We start from the raw sequence: 23,385 nt of genomic DNA, 5'->3' as shown, positions 1-23,385 counted from the left end.
CCGCAGCCTCGACCTGCTGGGCTCTGGTGATCTTTCCGCCTCAGCCTTCCGAGTAGCTGGAATTACAGGCATGCACTACCACGCCCAGCTGATTTTTTGATTTATTTATTGTAGAGATGAGGTCTTGCTGCCCAGGCGGGTCTCGAACCTGCGGGCTCAGGCAATCCACTCAACTCAGCCTCCCAAAGGCGCCGAATTACAGGCTGAGCCACTGAGCCCGGCTCATCATCATTTTTAAGATTGTATAATACATCTTTCAGTTATTGTACCATAATTTATTTGATTCCCTACTAAAAGGAATCAAAAGATATTTGTATCTTCTGATATTTTGCTATTAAACACCACTTGTTCACTTATGTATTCCCTTTGAATGTGTTCCTAAGGGTGGAATGTCTAAAACTAACCAAAATGCTCTCTGGAAAGAATATGTCCGTTTATATTCCATAATTCAACATGTGAGCACCTGTTGTCCTCCCACCTTTTGCATCTTTTATTAATGACCTTGATTTTCATTTCATGTATTATTGGCTATTTTCACTTTTGCTGATTGCTCATTTGGGTCCCCTCATAGCCTATTATTGTAGAGTTTCTTTTAATTGACTTCTAAGCACTATTTATATATCAAGTATCAACCTCTTTGTCTATCAGTTAGCTTCAGGTGATTTGCTCTCTGTCATGTCTCTTTTATTTTTTTTTTTTTTTTTGAGTTGGAGTCTCACTCTGTCACCCAGACTGGAGTGCAGTGGCCACTCCCGGCCACCGCAGCCTCGACCTGCTGGGATCCAGCGATCCTTCCGCCTCAGCCTTCCAAGTAGCCGGAACTACAGGCATGTGCTACCACGCCCGGCTGATTTTTTGACTGGTGAATGTTATTAGGATGCACACAACTTGAACATGTTTGCAAGAAGAGAGGAAAGGAGACAATTCTGGAGGCTGTTGGAAGGGGATCACTCATTCCACACCAGGACACCATTCTGTGTGCTAGGTGCTATGGACACAGAGATGAGTGTGAACACACGGATGAAGGAGTGGAAACTGAGATGAGTGTGAACACAGATGACAGTGGATATTGAGATAAGTGTGAACACACAGATGAAGGGGTAGAAACAGGGATGAGTGAACACACGAATTTCCACACGAGTGGAAATTGAGATGAGTTTGAGCACGCAGAGGAAGGAGTGAGCCTTGAGATGAGTGTGACCACAGAGAGGAAGGAGTGGACCTGGAGATGAGTGTGAGCACAGACATGAAGTGGACCTTGAATGAGTGTGAGAACAACAGAGGAAGGTGTGGACTCAACACACAGATGAGGGAGTGGGCCCTGAGATGAGTGTGGACACACAAAGATGTAAACCCTAGATGAGTGTGAGTACGCAGATTGGGCTTGGGCTTGGACTGGAGGAGACACCCCTCTAAGACAGAAAGGAAGGAGGCAGAGTGAATTGGGTTGTTCTGTGGTAGGTGGGTCTGGGAGGAGGGGGCAGGAAAACTGAGGTAGGTTATGAGAAGGGACTTCCTTTTTCTTAGTAGATTATATGAGGAGGCTGGCCTGAATACCCATGGAGGATGGGGGAGGGGGTGGAAATACCCAAGAAAAGCAGAAAGATTGCCCAGCAGTGTTGCTGATGCAGCCATGTTGGAATCCACAAGTCTGTGAATTCACCTCTCAGTGAAAGAACATTTTCCCAGCTATTGTCTGCATCAGACTAGAAGTGGGGGAGAAAGATAGCCATTGAACTTGTTCAGGTTTGGCTTGTGCTCCAGGACAAGGACCCGTGGAGGCTGCACTAGTGACTGGTCAGCCCTGGTCTCCAAGCTGACTAGTGAAGAGACCAAGTTCAAGGGTGTCAGGAAATGCCTGGCCTGGGATGAGAGGTCTCCCTGATCCCAGAGGGAGCAGGAAGGGTAGGAAGAAGTTCCAAGTTCTTCTGATGACACTATGGATGCTGTGGAGGCCTAGGGCATGGTTGTGGCCTAGGGTATGGCTGTGGCAGAAGGTGATAATGTGGGCACAGGGACCTCACCAGGAAGAGCAGGTAAGGAACTGCAAGGTTGTTGTTCATGGCCAGCCACGTGGAGGTCCAGGTTTTCCAGGGAGATGATTAGAAGTTCATGGAGAGGAAAACGGTGAAATAGGTGTTAAAATCACTCTGGATCTAGGGCCAAAACCTTGGAGATTGGGCAGGTGAAATAGCTGGATGCTAGCAAGTAGGACATATTAACCTTTCATTCATAGGCCCCAGCACCTGCTTATGGGTAGCAGGAGCTCAATAAAATTCATATCTATTGAGTGGAGGAGTGGTCTGTCCTGGACGTTGAGTTGTAGAGTTGAGCCCAAGAGGACAGAACAGAGCTAATTTTATCTTTTGAGGGGATGGAGGAGCTCTTGTCATTTTGAGTAGTTTAAAATTTTAGGTTATGATATCACTATAAAACCTAATTGTAAGAAATTTCTGGGGCAGATTTAACCAAAATATTGTTGATCTTTGTGGTTACTATTTTGGGGACATATTTGCAAAGCAGGGAGAAGAAGAATGTGAGTTGTATAAATCATTCCAACTGTATTCATACCCATGGCCTCAGCCCCTGTCTGAACAGGAAAACATATAATCCTGTATAGTTCTTGAAGAAACGTTGTAATTTAAAGTCTGCATTAAAAATAAATAAAAAGTACAACCCCTTCGGGTCCCCTCCCACTGTGGGAGCTTTTCTATCCTCTCAATAAATCCTGCTTTCTAAAAAAGAAGTAAATAAATAAATAAAATTAAAAAGTCTGCATTTATACATATTTAAAAGCACTAGTCCTTATAATATAATAAAATCTGTTTTTATTTTATAGGTAAAAAGGATGAATGCTTGATTTGTAAAGTTCCTTGTCGTACAGTTTTGCTTTCAAAACATGTAAGTTGAAATCTGTAGTATTTGAATATTAATCACAGTAGTATTTCTTTTTAAATTTGAGATTTAATTTTTAGCCATTTGTAGTTTCTAAAACTTTCATTCATTTTGACTAGCTTAATTAGATCTTATAAGTTTTCTGGATGATCAGAATTTTTAAAACCACAACACAGCTTTCTTTCTTAGCCACAGATTGACCTTATTCATATTTGTTGAATTGTGCTGTGCTCCTGGAAATGAAATTGGGTTAAGTAGGTTTTTTTTTTCAGCAGAATGCAAACTCCTTAAGAGGGTGATATAGTTTGGTTTTTCAAAGGGGTCGTGTATAATTAAGAGGGTTGTACATGAAGCAAGTTTAAAATTAATTACTGCTGCAGTAGGCTTAAAACAATGCCTTTTGTTCTATCTATAAAATACATCAGTTCAACTTGTTATTAGTACAAACTTAGTTGCAAGTGAATGTTCTCTATCTATTCTATACCTGGTTTCCAAAATGTGCATTTGGTCTGATGTTTTGAAATATCATAATTGTTTTTTCTGATTAATACATAATACATAATACAGAGTTGTACAAAATTCAAACAGTACAGAAAATCATATTAGCAAACCCCAAATTCTGTTTCCCAAAGATGACAGTTACCAGGTGTTTTGTACTTGCTGTGTGTGTGTTACTGTGATTTATCTTTCTACAAAATTTATGTTTTCTCAGCTGACATTATATTTTGGGCACAGTTACATTCTTTTAAAATGCTTGTATATGGAGGGAAACACAACATTAATAAGGGTACCTGATCTCTGACTGGGCAGAGTGGGGACTAAGGAGAGGCCCAAACTTTACCTGTATGATGACCACTTGTATACGTAATCCTGAATTGTACGCCACATCTTTAAATAAAATAAAATAAAATGACTGTATAATATTTCAGTATTTTCCTACTGGTGAGCCTCTGGGGTTTTTTCAGTTTTTCACTATTTCAAACAGACTTTCAGTGAACATTTTTCACTAATCTCGCCACACCTATAACAATATTTCTGCAGCATAGATTCCTAAAGTAAAAAAATAAGAGGAAAAGATTTAGATGTTTAAGTTTTTAATATAAACACTTTCTTTTCCTCCAAATATGTGGCAACTTAAATTCTCATGACGGTGCCAGTTTCTGCTCCCTGTACAGCTCCGGCATGCTAGACCCTGTCACATGGTCAGGCTTGACATTGGCAGGAAGAACCCTCAAACCCTTCTCTAACTTCTTGAGTTGAATGTTTAGGTCATGTATGTTCCTTCTTGTTTCCTAATAAATACATTTAAGACCATTTCCTTCCGTGCAATGCTGTTCTTTATAACACTTTGAGTGCTGCTTTTCTGTGTCATTTCTAAATGCGAATCTTTTTATTGTTTAGCTCAAAAATTATTTGAAAGAATATCTTTAATTTCAAAGTATTTAGATTTTAGCTCCACTGTCATTTTTACTGTTACTTTTTAGTTTTATGGCATTGCGACCAGAGAATATGACTGTTTGGTTTCTTTTTTAATTATCAAGATTTTAATGGTGGTTTAATATATGGTAATTGTTAATTTTTGATGAATGTTTGGAAAAATATATATTCTTTTGTTCTCTGTGTATGAACGTGTGAGTAAAGTTGTTTCAAATGTTGAAGTTGTCCCTACTCCTCTTTCTTTCCTATCATGTTCTAACATGCAGATTGTGTGGTCTCCTCCCTCAGCAGCCTCTTCCGAATCCATGTCTTCCTCTCCCTGTTGCTCTAGCACCCACCAGAGCTGCTGGTTCTTCCTCCTTTCCCTCTGTCTTCCTAGAATCTGTTCTCCACCCTGCAGCCAGAGAAATCTGATTAGACGTATCTCAGCTTTCCAGGAGTAAACCCCAAAGTACTCTTGCAATCATAGTCTCTGTGACCTGGCCTCTGTCCCTGGCCTGCTGCTACTCTAGGAGCCAGGTGCTTCTGCCTCGGTGCCTGGCTCTTCCTCTTCCCTCTTACTGAAATATTCTCTCAGAGGGCTTCAGGCTGTGTCCCCCCCATCCATCAGGTCTCTGAAGAATGTCATCTCTCATCAGAAGACTGTCCCTGACTGCTCTCTGTAGTGGGGGCTTCTTTGACTTGAACCTGTAGTAGAAAGTGGAAATGCACACACTTTGTATTATGTGCACTTGCATGTGGGCACATATGTGTGTGTGTGCACGTCTGTGAAATAAGCTTCACAAAACAATGTTTATCTTCACTAAACAGGGTCCTCTGATGATTTCTGTTCTAATCTGTCTTCTTTCTTTAAAACGAAGTAACATTGTAAGCTGATATACCCTGATCTGCGATGTGATAGACACTATTATATGAAGGTGCCCCTTTGACACTCTGTCCCTTGACCTACTTTATCCTGCTTCGCTGTGTCACCATCTGAGATATGTTACATTTGTGTTACCACCTGAGATATATTTGTGTGGTGATTTGTTTGTCACTAAAATGGGCTGTTGCTGTTGCTCACAATAGGGCACTGCCATATGGGTCAGGCAGGGGATGGCAAAGGGTCAGGACAGACTGCAGACAGTGCCTATAGAAAGGAAGCCTCTGGCCAGTGTAGGACAGAGCAGAGGGTGTGCCAGCCATTACATTTCCTCCCTGAGGAGGAAGAGTTGGAGTTCAAACTGGCAGGTTTCACACAGAGATAGAAAGGAATGGCTATAGTAAAAAGGTGAAGGACAAGGATCCCCACAGGATTGGACAGGCCAATTACTTCTGGACTCCAAGTGGTAAGAGAGAGGTCTTGAGTGATGAAAAAAGGCCTCAATTCACTTGGCGGGACACCCAGTGGGCAGAACCAGGGGCTGAAGACAGGCAGACACGAAGTTCCCTAAGAAGGCAGAGGGAGTCACAGTCTAGCCAAGGCATCCCCAGGGGAGGAGCCCCATGATGCCTCCCCTCAGGTTCTTCCTGGATCCGTGGCCCCCTTGTCACCTGTGCCATTGCGAGTATTTCTTAGTTGTCCTGCCCCTGTTCCCCCATTGGATATTAGATCATGGCGAGGATCCAAGAACATTCCATGTCTTTCTAGTTCATAGGTTGCACACCAAATTGGGACCCAAGGGGGAGGGTCAAATGACATCCAAGAGCCTGAACTGTGACATGGATACAGTGACAATGGCATTTGGAGGTGTTCCACTATGAGAGAGTGACTTTCTGTGTAGGGGAACAGTGAAGTGGATACCAGTGGCCAGAATGGCAGGCCAAGGCCAGGCTGGGGGCGACGGAGGGGTCATACCTTGGACCTGCTCCCCTGCTCTCTTTCTGGGCACCCAGCTAGACTCAGTCTCCCTGCCTTCCTTTCCTTGATGGAGCACAAGCAAGAGCAACCAAGGAGGTTTCCAGGCCTGGCCCATAAAAGCAACCTCCCTCCCCTCTGCCGCTGGTACCTGGAGTACCCGGAGCCCGGCAGAACAGAACAGAGCTGCTGGAGAGAAGCCTGGGCCTGAGGCCCTTGTGGAAGGACACCTGCTGCTGAGCACAGTCTTAAACTGTTATATGGGCAAGAAGCAAATGTCTCTATGATAAACCACTGAGATTCGGACGTTGTCTGATATACCAGTTGGCCTACATTAGTTTTTAAATGTTCATATACATTTTTGAATCAACCTGTTGATTTACACACACACAAAATCCTGTTGGGGTTATTATATTGCACTTAGTGTTCTTTAGAAGCCTTGTGCATCAGTGCTTGCGTTATTATGTATTTAGTGATTTGGGGTGCTGACATAGTAGTTTTCAAAAATTTCATATCTTAAGTGCTTATTGCTAGTATATAAAAAATTAAATTGATTTTGTTTATTACCTTTTATTTGTGAACACTAAGTTGATTTGATAACTGTTGGTTTATGTGTAGGCTCTTCTAGAATATTTATGTACACAATCATGTCTTTGAATAAGGACTGTTTTAATTTTCCATTTCTAATTCTTATGTCCCTTCTTTGTCTTGACCGCATTGTCTAGAACCTCTAGCATAGTGCTCAGTAGAAATGGTGACCATAGCAAGTGACTCTTGTCTCTTTCCTGATTTCAAGGTCAAACTTTTGGTGTTTCACCAAGTATTATGTGCGCACTAAATGTTTTTGCTAAGAGGTTTTTAAAAATTGTGAATGGTGTTGAATTTTATTAATTTTTCTATACCTACTGACTGATAACTTTTTCTATAACTATTGAGATTATCATTGAATTTTTCTACTTTATTTTGTTAATGTGGTGAATTATATTTATTTTTAGAATTTTAGACCCAGAGTAGATTCCAGGAATAAATGTAAATTTGTGTTGATGTAGCATAACCTGTTTACATAGGTGAATTTGGTTTGCTACTATTTTGCTTGGGATTTTTTGCATTTGTGTTTATGTGAGAGCTGGACATATGGTTTTCCTTTCTTGTAATGCCCCTTTTAAGTTTTGGTTAATTAAGGTTATCTTGGCTTCATAAAAGGAGATGTAAATTCCTTTTCTTTTTTGCTTTTCTGGAAAAGTTTTTGTAATATTGGGATTATTTCTTAAAATGTTTGGTAGGATTCAAGAATGACAGCATTTGAGTCTGATAGAAGTATTTTGTGGGAAGGTTTTTAACTATGGACTTAATTTAATTTTTTTTTTTTAGTCGAAATCTTACTCTGTTGTTCAGGCTGGAGTGCAGTTGCATGCTTATAGTCACCGCAGTCTCAACCTGCTGGTTTCAGACAATTCTTCTGCCTCAACCTTCCAAGTAGCTGGAACTACAGGTGTGTACCATTGTGCCCAGCTAATTTTTTAATTTATTGTTATGAGGTCTTGCAAAGTTGCCCAGGCTGATCTTGAATCCCTGGACTCAGGCAATCCTCTCACCTCCACCTCCCAAAGTGCTAGGATTACAGGTTTGAGCCACTGTTTCTGGCCCAGATTTAATTTCTTTATTAGATATGTAGCTATTCAAAGTTCCTAATTCTTCTTGGATCAATTTAAGTAAGTTGCATTTTCTAGGAAATTGTACATTTTATCTAAATTTTCGAATTGGTTGTTGTCAGTGTGTTTGTAATTCTCTCATATTTTTAGTGTCTGTAAGATCTGTAATGATGTCCCTTTTTAATTTTAATAGTGATCATTGTGACTTTTCTTTTTTCTTGACCAGTCTTGCCTAGTGTTTATTGATTTTTACTAGTGCAGTTGACCTTTGACCAATGGGTTTGAACTGTGTGAGACCCACTTATACTAGCAGATTTTTTTTCTTCCTTCCTTCCTTCCTTCCTTCCTTCCTTCCTTCCTTCCTTCTTTCTTTGTTTAGTAGGAGTCTCATTGTCACCCAAACTGGAGTGCAGTGGCACACTCACAGCCACCACAGCCTCGACCTGCTGGGCTCAAGTGATCCTTCTACCTCAGCCTACCAAGTAGCTGGAACCCCAGGTGCATACCACCATGCCCCGCTAATTTTAAAAATTTATTTACTATAGAGATGAGGTCTCACCAAATTGTCCAGGCTAGTATCAAACCCCTGGACTCAGGTAGTCCTCTTGCATCTGCCTCCCAAAGTGCTGGGATTACAGGTGTGAGCCACCATGCCCAGCTAGATTCTTTCAATAAAACACAAATCAAAAATCAAATATCTATGGGATGAGAAACCTGCATATACAAAAGGCTGACTTTTCCTGTATGCAGTCTCTGAAGGACTGACCATGGGATTTGAGTATGCTTGGATTTTGGTATACTCAAGGGTCCTGGAATCAGTCTCCCTCATATACTGAAAGATAGCTGTGTTTTTGAAAAACGAATTTTTGGTTCTGTTGATTATCTTCATTTTATATTTATTTTCTATTTTGTTAATTCTCTTTATCATTTGTTTTGAATTTAATTTGTTCTTTAAGATGGGTGCTTAACATCAATTTTCAGCCTTTCCTTTCTAATATTTACTTTAAAGGGTCATAACTTTACCTGTCTGTTCATCTTCGCCTATAATATGGGTGATGCTATATTTTCATTATCTTTTTGAAATTCCTACTCATTTCTCCTGTGACCTGTTATATAGAAATATATTAATTTCTAAATATTTTCAATTTTTTAGTTATAATTTCTGTGAACTTTTATTGAAGTATAACATACTTCACAAATTATGTGTATATAGCTTCACAGTGCACAAATTATAAGTATATAGCTCAATGAATTTTTCACAGTCAGAACACAAATAATACTCGGATCAAGGAAACATTAGTTCAGCTCCCTATCGTAAGACTTCTTAAGTGTGTATATATATATATATACAAAACATATATACTGTATAAAAGAAAAAGAAATTGATGGATAAGATGATGAAAAGATGGAAAATTTCAACAATTGAACTCTTTTTTAAAATGATAAGTGGAAATTCTTGAACTGAAAAATACAATATCCTAAATTAAGAACTGATTGAATGGATTCAACAGAAGATTGGGAAAAGAAGATTAGTGAAGGAGATTGGATTAATGAACTGGAAGAAGCATCAATGGAAAAAAGAGTGAAAAGACCAGAAAAGAGTGTAAGAGGCAAATTGTCTAACATACATATAATTGCAGCTCGATAGGGAAAGCTGAGACAGAATGGAAGAAAGGCAATGTTCAAAGAGATAATGGCCAATAATTTCTGAAAACTAATGGGTGATATTAACCCAGAGATTCAAGGAACTCAAAGTACACAAAGAGAAAATCTTTAAAAATAAGCAAAAGGGGGAAAAAACCCATAATTACTTCAGGGACCGTAAAAATGACAACTTTTCAACAGAAGCTATGGCATCTTCAAAAATGCTGAAAGGAAAGGAAAAAAATTTGCTGTGGCTTTGGAATATATTTTGAAATCAGGAAGTGTGATTCCCTCTAGCTTGTTTTTCTTTCTCAAGATTTATTTGGCCATTTGTGATATTTTGTGGTTCCATGTAGAATTAGAATTGTTTTTGTATTTCTATAAAAATGCTATTGAGATTTTTGTAGAGATTCCATTGAATCTGTAGACTGCATTGAGTAGTATGGACATTTTAACATTATTAAGTATTCCAATCCATGAACACAAGATGCCCTTCCGTTGTTTACGCCTTCTTCAATTCTTTCATCAATGTTCTGTAGTTTTAGTATACGATTCTTTCACACCGTTTGTTCCGTCTGTTTCTAAGTATTTTATATTTTGTGTGTTATTGTAAATGAGATTGTTTCCCCAATTTCTTTTTAGATAGTTCACTGTTAGTGTATAAAAATATACTAGGGGAACAGAAAATTGTTTTTTGTTTGTTTGTTTTTGTTTTTTTGGAGGATGGGCCCCTTGTCATACAGGCTTCCTCTGCTAGGTGAATATTCTAGGAACACATTGGCATCGACATACCACTAGGGTTGTTGTGAGAGACTGTGTTCGGCTTCAGTGGATTTTTTTTTTAAAGAGATTCTTTCAACATATTTGCTCATTTCATGATTACACAATCAACCTGCCGGCACTGCACTGAGTGTTCAGCAGTTTTTGGCCAAAAATGACATGACCCTGTGCTCTACCATCCCTATTCACCTTATCTCATCTCAAGCTATTTTTTGTTTGTTTGTTTCCCTGGATGAAAAAAGTCCTCAAAGGGAACTGTTTTGCCAATGTGAAAGAGGTGAAACAAAAAAATGGCAGAAGCATGAAAAGGCATCACAGTTGACAAGTTCAAAAACTGTTTTGAGCAGTGGAAAAAGTGTCTTGATAAGTGTATTGCATTAAACAGAGAGCACTTTGAAGATGAATAAAGTTTAAACATGTAAGAATAAATACACAGTTTTTTAATTTTAAAAAATTCAGATTTCTTAGTCCCACCCTTATGCATTTTGCACTGAGAAGGAAGAGTGCTTTACAAATTAAAATTCAGTGATAGTCCATGGGGAACAAGTCTCTGGAGAGGGCATTGTCTGTGATCTTGACTTGAAGTGTGTCATCAGTGACACAGTTCCTAGCAGCCAGGTCTTTGTGGATGACTTCCCTTGTGGCCAGGTAGCTCATTCCACAGGCAATCTGAATAGCCATGTGTACCAGGTCTTGTTGTGAAATCGCCTGTGGATTATTGGCCTCTACTAATTTGCACTGCCGTAAAAACAATTTAAGATTCCCCCAATTCATGTAAGGCAATATCACCATGGGCTTTTCTCCTTCTTCTGTACACACATGAGTAATAGGAAGAAGATTTCTGTGATGCAAACCTCGCAGCTTACAACTTTCAGTAAGCATTATAGTCACCTGAATTTCAGAAGTTGATCTTTAACTGTTTTTACAAATGCTTGTTTTTCTTTATTTGGATCTTTTTCATCTACTAAAATCCCATGGAAAATACGCCCAAAAGTCAAAATTTTTTTTAAAACATAGTTACTTTGGATTAGGGGTGCATTCTTGCAAAATAAACAGTTTTTAAAATTGTTTAGGTACAGATATTTGGAATAGCTGTCTTAGTACCACTGCTTTTTATTTTTTTACTTTATCAAGGTAATGTAGGTGACTCATCTTTAAAGTTTTTCTTAATATTATTTTTTATTCACTACTCTTGGAAGTAGTTTGTCTTCAAGATAATACTTTCCTTAGGAAAGGAAAAACAGGTAAAAAGATATCTGGTTTACCTTGTACAACAAAAGGCAATATTGGAGGAAGAAAATTTAAATGAAAAGCTAGAGGGGAAAAAAAGGAATTTAAAAAATTACTTATTAGACACAAACCACCCTTATGTGGACTTTTTTTTTCCTTTAAATTTAAGTGAGAAGGCGTTCTGCTCTCATTTCGGGGAAAACAAGGGCTAAATTCATTACAATTTAAATTTGGCAGAAATTAGCCTTTCTGTGAGCCAGAAGGGATTGGGGACAAATCTATAGTAAGCAATGTCGATTGTATTTATTTTTACTCTCTGGAAAAGGAGATAATACAATTGTAGAAAGTGAAATCACGTTTCTAAGTTTAAGATTCCCTTTTATTGCACCTAGAATAGTGCTATGCACGCAGTGGGTGCTTGAGTTGCTATGGTTTTTTTTTTTAAATGTAAACTGGTGAATTTTGTGCTTATCTTCAAGGCTGGCTTAAGTATAAAATTGTTTTTTTAAATACTTGAAAAAATTAAAGGATTTGTTCTATATTAAAAAGAATTCAAAGGAGGCATGTATGTTTTTTCCCCTCACTTGTGGGAGCTAGAGGAGGGAATGATATTCAGGGGTGGTATTCTGCGGTGAAAGAAGTAGCAGATGATGTAACAGAAGCAGATATAATTTCTATAGCAGAATTCAACATTTTAGATAACTACTAGCAGCAGGAGATAAATGTGGTAGGATCACACTCTTTCAACAGGAGCAGGAGAACAAGTTCTAGTTTCATAGCGCAGACTGTAATGTTTACATTACAGCTACAAACCAGAGTTTGACTACTTGAAAAGTTTAACAAGAGAGGGAAAAAAAATCAACAAAATTAGGTGGTTACCCCAGAACAATTCTGCTAAGTTTTTATTGTTATGGAAAAATCAGTGAAGGAACAAAAGACCAGAAGGATATGGTGGAAGGTGTAGAGATCCTGCAAGTGCCAATCTTGAGTCCCGTGGATCTAATGGTCAAGACCAATCCACAAAGGGTATTTTCCAATGTTCATTCATACACATCATGTCAACTCAATTTTGTGTTGATACTGATGAACAAACAGATTTATCGGCAGATGATTTGCATTAATCTTTGGATACAGGAGACTTAGTATTGTGGATGTCAAGCCTGCCAATATGGAAGAGCTCACAGAGGTGATTATAGCACAGAATTTCATCCACACAGCTGTGACAAATTTGTATACAGCAGTGGTCCCCAACCTTTTTGGTATCAAGGACCAGTTTGATGGTAGAAGACAATTTTTCCATGGTCTGGAGGTGGCAGCAGGGGATGGTTTTGAAAGATTCAGGGACATTATATTTATATCGTATACTTCATTTTTATTATTAATTTGTAATATATAATGAAATAATTCTACAACTCAACATAATGCAGCATCAGTGGTAGCCCTGAGCTTGTTTTCCTGCAACTAGCCAGTTCAATCTGCAGGTGATGGGAGACAGTGACACCCAAAGTGTGTTCCTTATATCCAGTCTACTCCATAGTCTCATTTTGGCTGCTGTCACTGCAGAAAACCCTGCTTCACAAAGATAGGATGTTGGAAATTAAAGCAAGCTTTTCAGTGCTTTTGTAACAATCTCAGGATATTCCACCTTGACTTGACTCTAGAACGTATGAAGTTTTGAAGTTGTCTCAAACATACTTTTAAGGTCATCATTATTCCCAATCTCAAGCAGTTGATCCTCTTTTAGCATGGACAAAGTCGATTCACTTGGCTTATTCACAAATGGGTCACAGATTCATTCCTTCCCAGTCCGGGAGTCTTTTATGGTTGGGAAGTAATGCTCAAACTCTTTTGAAAGCTGAGATAGGTCATCATACACCAGCTGAGAGAAAGAAGGCCCTGGCTCAGATTCTTTCAAAATCTCTGCTAATGTTTGAAACATGTCAAAAATCCCAATGTTTATTCATTGCCCCCATAATTCCAGTTTGGTTTTGAATGTAGCCACTTTATCTAATGACTTGAACACAGTTGTCATTATCCCCTGAAGTGACAGATCGAGTTCATTCAGCAGGTTGAATATATCGCACAAGTAAGCAAGTTTTGTGTCACTGAAATGTGCTGCCAGTGGTGACTGTTTTTCTAAAAGAAATCTCTGAAGCAGCTTTTATAGCTCAAAAACTCTAGCCATCTCACTTCTGTATTTAAGAGATGTGTGTGCTCTGCATCTGTCTCCTCACATAGCTGCATGAACAGACGTTGAGTTAAGGGCATATACTTTAATGTGGTTGATAATTTTAATCACATCCTGCAAAATGTTGTTAAGTTTAGGTGACATTTTTCAGCTAGCCAGCATTTCTCTGTAAATGACACAGTGCATAGTCTCACATTCAGAAGTGACCCCTTTGACCCAAATAGTGAAACCAGAAAGCCGCCCAGTCATGGCAGCCATTCCATACATGCATATACCGACACAAAATGACCAGTTTTCCTGATATGTGATCAAAGACTTGAATACTTCTGCAGCTGCCGTGTTGGTTGGCAACAAAAGTGCATATAACAAATCCTTATGCACACCCTCCTGAAAAATATGTCACACAAAAATAAGCATTGTTGCCTTGTCAACATCGGTAGACTCATCAACCTGGATTGTGTACCACAGTGACTCATAAATTCTCTCTAACAGTTATGCTTCAATATCCTCTACTATTTCTTCAATTTGTCTAGTTATGGTGCTCGCTTAAAGAGGAACGCAAGCCTCTCCTGAAAGTTCACAACAAATGTCCTTAGTAGCAGGCAGGATCAACTCTTCAATAGTAAAGGACTTCTTAGCTTTAGCAATGCCATTAGCCACTAAGAGTGATGTTGTCAGTGCAGACACATTTGATGAAGTGATGGCCTTCAATAATTGCTTCCATTCTTCGTGTTCACATTTTTTTCCTTTGAAAAACTCCAAAGGCTTATTATAATGCAGAGTGCTTGGTCTCCATGTAGCAAAGCAATTTTGAAGTTTTCATGGCTTCATTGGATAGCCAGTCACCACATGTCATGCAACACAGGCTTAGAGAATGTGAATCACCTGTTGTAATGAACCCATAATTTAAATAGAACTTCTGGTATTTTCTTTTTCTTTTCTTTTTTTAGAAAGCAGGATTTATTGAGAGGACAGAAAAGCCCCCCCAGTAGAAGGGAATCCGAAGGGGTTGCCTGGTATTTTCTTTTAAATGCAGTTTTTTTTGTTGTTGTTGGCAGTCTTAAAGTCTTTTGCCATCTCATTATTGGATCTTCCCCCTTTTCAGAGAAGCTCTCCAGTGATAATTGTTTCTACTCATTTTGGCTAGAGTTAGTTTGTGGGCTTACCAAAACTGTGACTGAGACAAGTGTGCAGTGTAGGAAAGAGGCATGAATGGAAGTGGTCAAATAATGGGCAGAATAAATGCATGGAATAAAAGTGATGTCGGATTCTGACTTAAAACCCATCACCAGCTGCAGTTATAGTTGAAGTACATTAACTCACTTGCCACTCACTGATAGGGTTTTGATATGAGTCTGCAAGCAATTGATTTATTATGGACTTTGTGCAGTCAAACCTCACTGCTAATGTTAATCTGTATTTACAGCTGTTCCTCAGCACTAGCATCACTGCCTCGGCTCCACTTCAGATCATTAGGCATTAGATTCTCATAAGGAGCATGCAAGTTAGATCCCTCACATGCATTTCACAATAGGGTTCAGGCTCCTATGAGAATCTAATGCCGCCACTGATATGGTAGAAGATGGAGCTCAGGTGGTAATGCAAGTGATGGGGAGTGTCTATAAATACAGATGAAGCTTTGTTCACTCACCCACTGCTCACCTCATGCTGTGTGGCCTGGTTCCTAACAGGCCATGAACTGGTACTAGTCCATGACCCAGGGCTTGGGGACTCCTGGTATACAGCAACAGCAAAGGAATGATTTGGTTATGAGAGCATCTGCCCTCTGTGATAGGTACTCTATGTAAAACGCAGGCATAGTGGTCAAATATGGTGACTAGAGACTGCTTGTCAGTCAAAATTTGGAACTTAAATATGGAAAACATACCTATAGAAACATACTTCAGAAGTAAACTCTGCATACTGCATGAAATGATGGCATGTATGACAAATCTGAATATTATTGAAATGAATCTGGCAGTGTTGTTGTGACTGCATCTTACAATAATTTCTTCAGAATATTTGACAGGAACACAAAGTGAGACATATTCCTAGAAGCATCACAAGAAAACAGCTTCACAGCATTCTCAGACTGTATAACCTGTGCAAGTGACATGCAAAAGAAAGATGAAATAAGTGTTGACAGCCTGGTCTTTAACAAGAAAATCCTTCGTGCAGCCTGGCCTCCAAGAAAGATATCAGTGCTATAGCTACCACAAGCAATCTGTGTCTATTTCAAGACTGTGAGTTAGGGCTGGCAGCCCTAGCAGGACAGCCCACTTCCTGCTTGGTCAAAGAGTTGAATCCAGCATTCGTCTCTGTAAGACCGCTCTCTGTGGTACCTGTTCCTGTGTCAGACAGTGGGCCACTCAGTGGTAGAAGCTCTGGATTCTGTACTATATAGTTTACTGTGTCCCCTGGCTGTTTATGGAAGTGCAGGGTGCTTTGATTTCACTGACTTCTTGCATGACCTTGCCTAATGGACTAGGCTAGGCTGTATCAGTGCTGACATACTTCACTCGTGGTGGCTTCCTTCCATTGTGATAATATTCAAACCCAGTGAACTTCAGTCATGCTGTAGGATAGAATTGTGTATCCTTATGACTGTATCATTTGAGGAGTATACCTCTCCCCCTTTTAAAAATTAAAAACAGCTCATTCTTTTAAAAATATTTTAAAATAAAAACATTTGTTTATGATTATCCCAGAAATTGCAACAATCTTGAGTTTTCAAAGTCTTCTGTACATTAGATGTTTCTGCTGATGTGAGGACCTCATGTGCTCTCCCTCACTTCCCTTCTTCCACCCTCCCCTATACTCCTGTGGCTGTGCTAGCTCTCACTGTGTGCTGAGCCCCACCATGTAGCACTGCTACAGACAGATCACATTCATGTAGGTTTTCCATGTTCCACCTTAGTTCTTGCTCCTTGCTTTCTTGTGGATCTGTGCCACCACTGGGGAGTCATTTTCCTACCTACAAGGAATTCTTTTTATTGGCAAATTCTCAGGGGGTTTTTTGTTTGAAAAAAAAAAAGCCTCATTTTAAAAAGCATATTTTCAAAGAGTTTAGAACTCTTTGTTGAAAATTAGTGCATTTTAGTTTTCAAAAGCAACATCCCCTGTTTCTGTCTGGCTTTCTGCAGTGTGGCTCCTGCAGGTGTAATGCCAGTTGTCTTTGGTGCTCTCCTGCTTGGGTCTACCTGAGGTTTGGGAATTTGTATCGAGTTGCCATTTATTAGTTTTGGAGACTTCCTGGCTATTCTGTCTCCACATTCACCTCCTGTCCCAGTTTGGATTTCTATCATGAGTAGAATGACTCAGTCCCTTTACTCAGAAGGCTATGGAGCTGGACAGATGTGATGACTTCTTCTGTTGCTCCCGTTTCTGACCCATGGAGCACATTGTCTTGTTTTTGAGTGCATCTGTGTATTTATAATCCAGTTTTAGATAACAATACTTGTCACCACTCCCTGAGTACCTGCATGGGCTGCACTGTTTGGTACACTTTCCCCATTTATGTTACCTGGTGATCACTACAGCCAGGACAGGGCAGTGCTATTTCTGTTCCTCTTTACACATGAAGAAATCAAGGCACAGATGGGTTAGGTGATAAGCCAGGTTCTTAGGTCGAGAGTGTGCACAGCGGGAGTCAGGCCAGACTCTTAGCTTCTGACACTTGTACCATGGGGCCTGCTGCCTGTACTTTGTAATCTGGTGTGAACAGGTGAATGTTATGCAGAGATTCCCTCTCCATCCTAGCCAAAGTCTTGCCTCCCCTCTGTTGAGTTTGAGCCCCTCTCTAAAGAGGAACCCATTTCCGGGATGCCCTGCTTGGCCTCCACCCTTAGAGGTATGGAAGTGGATTCTGGAGTAGATTTCAGAGCCTCTTCACCTGCACTAGCCTTGCTTGTTGGAGCTGGTGCATAATCTGAGCCAGTCTGTACTATGTCTTCTAAAATTTTTCAAAGGGTCTGGGCCATTCAAGGTGTATTTCCTGTGTTCTGCCCCTAATCTAGTATCTTTTCCTGCATTTAATTTTACTGTCATTTCAGTGGGATTTGGGGAGCATAAGTATGTGGATGGACTCAAATAACCACCTCGACCCTTGTACACACTCATTGTCCTGAAGGCTTGAGCTCTTCCCACATCTTTTCTAGTGTGTGTCCTTATCCAGGCATTTCTGTATTTTTCACATGATTCTGATTCATGGAAACTCCTCCAGAATCATGCCTAGGATGACTGTGGCCCAGCGTTTGTGCTAATGTGGTCCTGGTAAGAAGTTGGGGCATACTGCAGGACTTTAAAAAGGAGTTAGGAGTATGCATTGTAGATTATAAGCAGACACTGTTTCTTAAACCTGTCTTTTCTCTTAAGTTGCTTATGTTTTCTTTTTAAGTAACTCAACATGTACTTGAGACTCTATAGTTAAACGTTATGCTTGTCAGCTTGTATCATTCTTCTGATTTTAGTATGTCTCCATCATGCAGGAGGCTGCACTAGAGGCCTTCACTCATGGTGCCCTTTAACCCTCACCAAAAGCCTTTCAAGTAGGGATGTGTCTTTGTCCTAGCTCAGAGGGACTCAGCACCTGCCAGGCCACTCTGTCTCCAGCCCTTCACCAATACCCTGCACTGTCCTTGGAAGAAGGGGGCCACACCCTCCCACCAGGGCTTTGGGACCCAGGTGGCCCAGCATACTTTAGAGGCTAGTCACAACGTGCTGCTCATTTGTGTAATCTATGGCTAATTCTAGATTTTGAAGTACAATTTTTCAACTAGTGGTCAGAAGCATTTATGTGGAGTCATTTCTTTCTCTTTCAGACTGACTCGGATATCCAAGCATTCTTTCTGGGCATAGATGGTCTGTGTAAGAAGTATTTCAAGGAAACCTCGCAGGTGAGCTGTGGCCATTGTGGCTTAGCTTTGTGATGATCCAGGTGCTTTATCTCAGAGATCATGTGCTTTGTGTATTCTGTAGGCAAGTCCCTTTGAAGATACATGATCATAAAATATATTCTGCCAAAATGTCTCTGTGGGTTGTCTTTTTACTTTCTTGATGCTAAGATATTTGCAGCACAAAAGTTTGTAATTTTGATGAAGTCTATTTGGTCTGTTTTGTTGTTTGTGGTCTCAGTGTCACGTTGTGACAGGTGATCTCAGTTCAGTGCTAGGCTCTTTGGTTGGGATGCCCCCACTCCCATATTCCCAGTTATAGATTCTCAGGGTTGGAAGAATTCCCCTCCCCCCAGTTGGGGCTCTCTGGACTCAGGGCAACAAATGTCTTCTTGTACCTGTCCTTTCCTGACAGTCATCCAGGGCCTTCTTCCCATCAGGCTTGCAAATCCCTACTCATCCCTGTCCTCCTCCACTCCTGCCATAGTTTTGTGGCTGCTGGGACACTCTTCTCACTCACAGCTTATCCTCTGTTCACCATTCTCCCTGACCTTTCTCCCATCACCATGCACACCCATGCTCCTCCATGTTCTGCCCTCTGCAGCCTGTGTGCTTTCACCCACCCAGTTTCTGATGCAGGCCAGTGCCCCCTGTGCTACCCTGTAGTCTATATTGCATGCCTGGCCCCCTTAGACATCACTGGACGGCTGCAGTCCAGCAGTCTGTGGGGGAGCTTCCTGAGAGAGGAAGAGGTCCTTCCCCAGTCTCCAGTCACCCTTCCATGCCCTCTTCTGTTAGCATTGCAGCTTCCATTGTTGACTTCCCCCACTTGCCCTAGGTGGGGAGAGGTCGAGTGGAAAGTGACCAGGAGCTGCCTCTAGCTGAGGCAGAAGGTGAGTGTTATTCTCTGCTGCTGGCTTATACCTTCAGACCATGGTCAGCCAGGCCCCCAAGACCATCCTCTTCCTCCCCTGGGACACTGTCCTTCGACAAGACTCCTAGGCACTGAAATAGCCAGAATCACTGCAGTATCTGTGGTATTGCTTCCCAAGTCTATTCCCATCCCAAGTTATGCTCAGCCATATCCTCCAGGGAAGAGTTCAGAGCTGGATACTCAGAAACCAAACCGCAGCTAGAGATGCCTGAGAATAAGGGTTGGCACAACATGAGCACCCCGATCAGGATGCACCTGCCCATCTTGCTCAGTCCTACAGGACCTCACTCAGACCAAGTCCCTTGGGATCAGAAGTCTCCTGAGTTTATAAAACATGTACGTTAATTTCTCTCCATCTTCACTTCTAGTAGGGTAAATATTAACAGATAAAACCTACATAAACAAAGCCCTTTGGGGTCTTCAGTAACTTTTAAGAATGAAAAACTGGCCCAAGGCCAAAGCTCTGAGTGCCAAGACCAGACCCAGGGACGTGCCCAGCATAAGTCAAAGACACATCTTGGCAACCACCTCTTAAGAGGTCTGTGGGCCCCAGTCCGCCTTGCTGATATAGTTTGTAATAATTTGACATAGTCTTTTTCCTGACAACCTCTCTGAGATCCTTTTCTACCCACCAGCCTCTGCCCTAAGATGGGACTTGTCAGTATTGGGTCTGTGGTCCCTGGTCCAGCAAGCTCACAAGCTCAAGTTGCCGTGCACAGGAGCATATGCTCCTTGCTGGAGGACAAGTGGTGAACTAAGGAGTGTGCTCAGAATGAGATGCCTTCCACTCCTGACCTCAGCACAAGCACCTCACTTGACCTCGAGGTTTTGTTGCAGGACACCATGCTCTGCCTCTACCTCTCCATCTCATCACCTTAACTCTGATCCTCATGCCAGTATGCAGGGTGTAGACAAAGCCATGTGAGCACAGGCAGCTCCTCCTGGGCTCTGTGAAGACCTGGCCTAGCATGGCCTCTGCTTCCTCAGCCTTGGGGCTTTGCAGTAGTTTCATCAACCTGTTTCTCTGGCTTAGTCCAAGAGGCATATTCTCTACAAGGTACATACTCATGGTCTCTTTCCACTTTGTTTTATTAATAAAATCTACCCCTTTTGAGGCCACAAGCAATGTCTCAAGTCTCTGGGGCCCTATACCCTGGTTGAAGTCCAGGCCAGACAGACCTCAGAGTCAGCCAGAGGGCCTGAGGCTGCAGAGGGCTGGATGATGCACTCCCCCAGGAGAGAGTTCCATCGCTGGTTTCCCAACTTGATGAGACCCAGCGACATTCAGACGAAGGAGTCTCAGCTGCACCCCAAGTTCATGAGAGGCTCCTTGGATTCCCCAGTCAAAACAACTAGTCCCACCTGCAGCTTAAGCCCTTGGAAAGTTTCCCTGCGGCCCAGTGTTTGCTGCAGCCACACCTGCCTCACCAGATCAGTGTCAGCCATACCGACCAACAGCCCCGACAGAAGAGTAGCCATTAACCTGTCGACAGACCTTGCTGGGCCCCAGTGCCCATGATGATCAAGAGCCCATGCACTGACATGTGTTCCAGAAACTTCAGTCCTGTGGTAGTTCCCCAAGTGCTAACACTTCCTGTTTCTCAGGGTTCCAGGCCCCACACCAGATGGCGCATATCATTTCTCTTTTTCTGGAACCCACTGAGGACTAGGACAGGGAGGCCCTCAAGCTGCCAGGCTGTCGTTGTTAAAGGTAGTGGGAAGGTCGCTGTAGATCCATTGCTGGAACTCTCCTCAGCTCCACCCGGCCCCCATCTTAGGTCTAGGGCTTGGGCGGCCCTGCCTGGCCTTCCCTCCATACATCTGAGGAGGACAGGGAAGAAGAGGCCGATCCCCATAGTCCAAGACTACACAGGAGAACTTCACCAAGTCCAAGGGGATCAGGTTTGTCTGCCAGAAGTCCCTCCATGGGGACCACCTGTAGGGTGGGGCTGTTCCCACTGAGGGTGTTTCGGAGGGTGCCTCTGATACAGGTGCATTTGAGCTGAGCCTTGAAGGATAAGTGCAGGTTCACTCAAATGACAACAGGACTTGAGAAGCTGTGGCACAAACAGGGATGGTCCCCTGAGTCATGGCCTGCAATGTGCATGAGAATTCCTGCCAGGGTGGCCTCAGGAGTCCCTTTGTCCATTCCTCTTCATACTCCTCTTCATGGTCTACATGGGCAGTACCTAAGACTGGCTCCCCCCTAGTTGAGACTCAAGTCCCTTTGTCTAGTAGAGCAGCGAGCCCTCCTTGGGAGACCCCGACAGCTCTGAGTTCCTCCAAGAACACAGGAGTCTGAGGAGGATGTTGACCCACCTGGCCTGGAGTAGGCTCCTAGCACAGCCTTCTGGAGACAGCCTGGCATCTAGAGGATGGGAATGGAGGCCTAGCGTGCACTGTGCCTTCCCTGCACTACAGAATTGTTTTCCTGTTTGCTGGACCAGCAGGCCATGGGCAGATGCAGCCACTCCTTGGCGCTTGTATCAGCAGGTGCCAGGAGGGAGTGAAGTGGGTGGTTGGTTACAGGATGCTGACTTTAAATACCAGTGTGACTCGTAGTTAGCCCAGTGTATGTTAGCCATGCACTGAGTGGTGACAAAAATAAGACAAGCAATGATAGGTGAGTGTTTCAGGAGGGTGGGCACCATTGTCTGCAAACCTTAGTCCTGTGAAATAGATCTTTCTTATTCTGAGTAAATCACAGGCTGGTACTTTTTGTTTATGTTGGGACTCTCAGGCTGTCTACACAGCAGATATTTGAGCTCATCTAGATGGAAGACCAGAGATTGTGCTGGTTTGGGGCATGGGGGGCTCTGGGAGTGCAGACAGGGCCCAGGTCCTTGGTGTCTGCCAGCTCTGCTGGACTCGCTTGACTTCATTCTGTGGGTCAACTCTTTCCACCCCTCCCACCCCTTCCACGGGTCCACATACCCCTCCCAGGATGTTCTCTGGTGGGCGCTATTGGTCAGGAGGCCATTCCTTGAACCAGTCGCTGATGTCAAAGGGGCAGCACACTGTTGGATCAACACATACGTGAGACTTGTTACCCACCTAGTTGTGTCCTGTCCCATCACCAGGTCGGGAGCTCCACTAAACAGCTGGGATGGGGCAGGGTGCTGGGGAGTTGGACCACCAGCACAGGGAAGCCTTCACATTGGGCTACTAAGCCACACCTATTTGCTTCTGGCCATGCCCACCACGCCCACTTTCCTCATGCCTGTGTGTAGGCATCTGCCCTGAGTAGGTGCTGGCCATCAGCATCTGTCTGGGGTGACATGTGAGACAAGCAGGCTGTAACTGCCCTTAGAGTCCCCTCCAGTCCTCTGCTTCCCCCAAACAGAACGTCTAGCCAGAGTCTCGCAGTGTCAGCTGCTGAAACATGTTATCTTCTCAGATTTCAGAATTTCAAGACAAGCACAGGAGGAGATTGTTAGCCTTCTATAGAGAAAAGGTAAATGGAGTTGGTTCATTGCCTCTTGAGTTTATGACCCTTTGATTTAAACATACGTGAGACTTGTTACCCACCTAGCCCGCAAAGGGCGACAAGCTATTAGTCAAGAGGTCTGTTTTTGTTTGCGCCTCCAGCTATGGGGTTGTTGTCATTGTCCCCTTCTGACCATCAGCCTATTTGCCTGACACCTATCTGTGGTTCCCCAAGCGGCCCCTCAGGGGGCATCACCATATGGACCTCCCTGCTTGGGCCTCTCACCATCTCCAGCTGACTGGGGCAGTGCTGGGGCCTTTGGAGCATGGGGGGCACTCAGAGTCTCCTTTACTCAACCAGCTTGCTTTTTAGTAAAAGTCCTTTTTAAAAAGCTGAAGGTTGTGGAGGAGGTGGAGAGTAAGGAGCCCAGCTTTAGAACCAGGGGACCAGCCTCCTTGAGTCTAGAAGC

The 23,385-nt window shown here is 42.3% G+C and overlaps 1 protein-coding gene across 1 annotated transcript in view; it reads left to right on the top strand.

The window, feature by feature from the left end:
* Nucleotides 1–23,385, top strand: part of RNF212 (ring finger protein 212) — a 55,892-nt gene that overhangs the window by 4,844 nt on the left and 27,663 nt on the right. Inside the window, 3 exon segments of the mRNA XM_021710914.1 lie at nt 2,840–2,901; nt 18,484–18,558; nt 22,887–22,943. Of these exon segments, the coding sequence (XP_021566589.1) occupies nt 2,840–2,901; nt 18,484–18,558; nt 22,887–22,943 (194 nt within the window).

The sequence above is a fragment of the Carlito syrichta genome, unplaced genomic scaffold (genome assembly GCF_000164805.1).
Source record: "Carlito syrichta isolate Samal-C Ts95f unplaced genomic scaffold, Tarsius_syrichta-2.0.1 Scaffold301644, whole genome shotgun sequence".
Taxonomy (NCBI): Eukaryota; Metazoa; Chordata; class Mammalia; order Primates; family Tarsiidae; genus Carlito; species Carlito syrichta.
The sequence above is the reverse complement of the archived record's forward strand: the minus strand, read 5'-3'. Positions and strand labels throughout refer to the sequence as shown.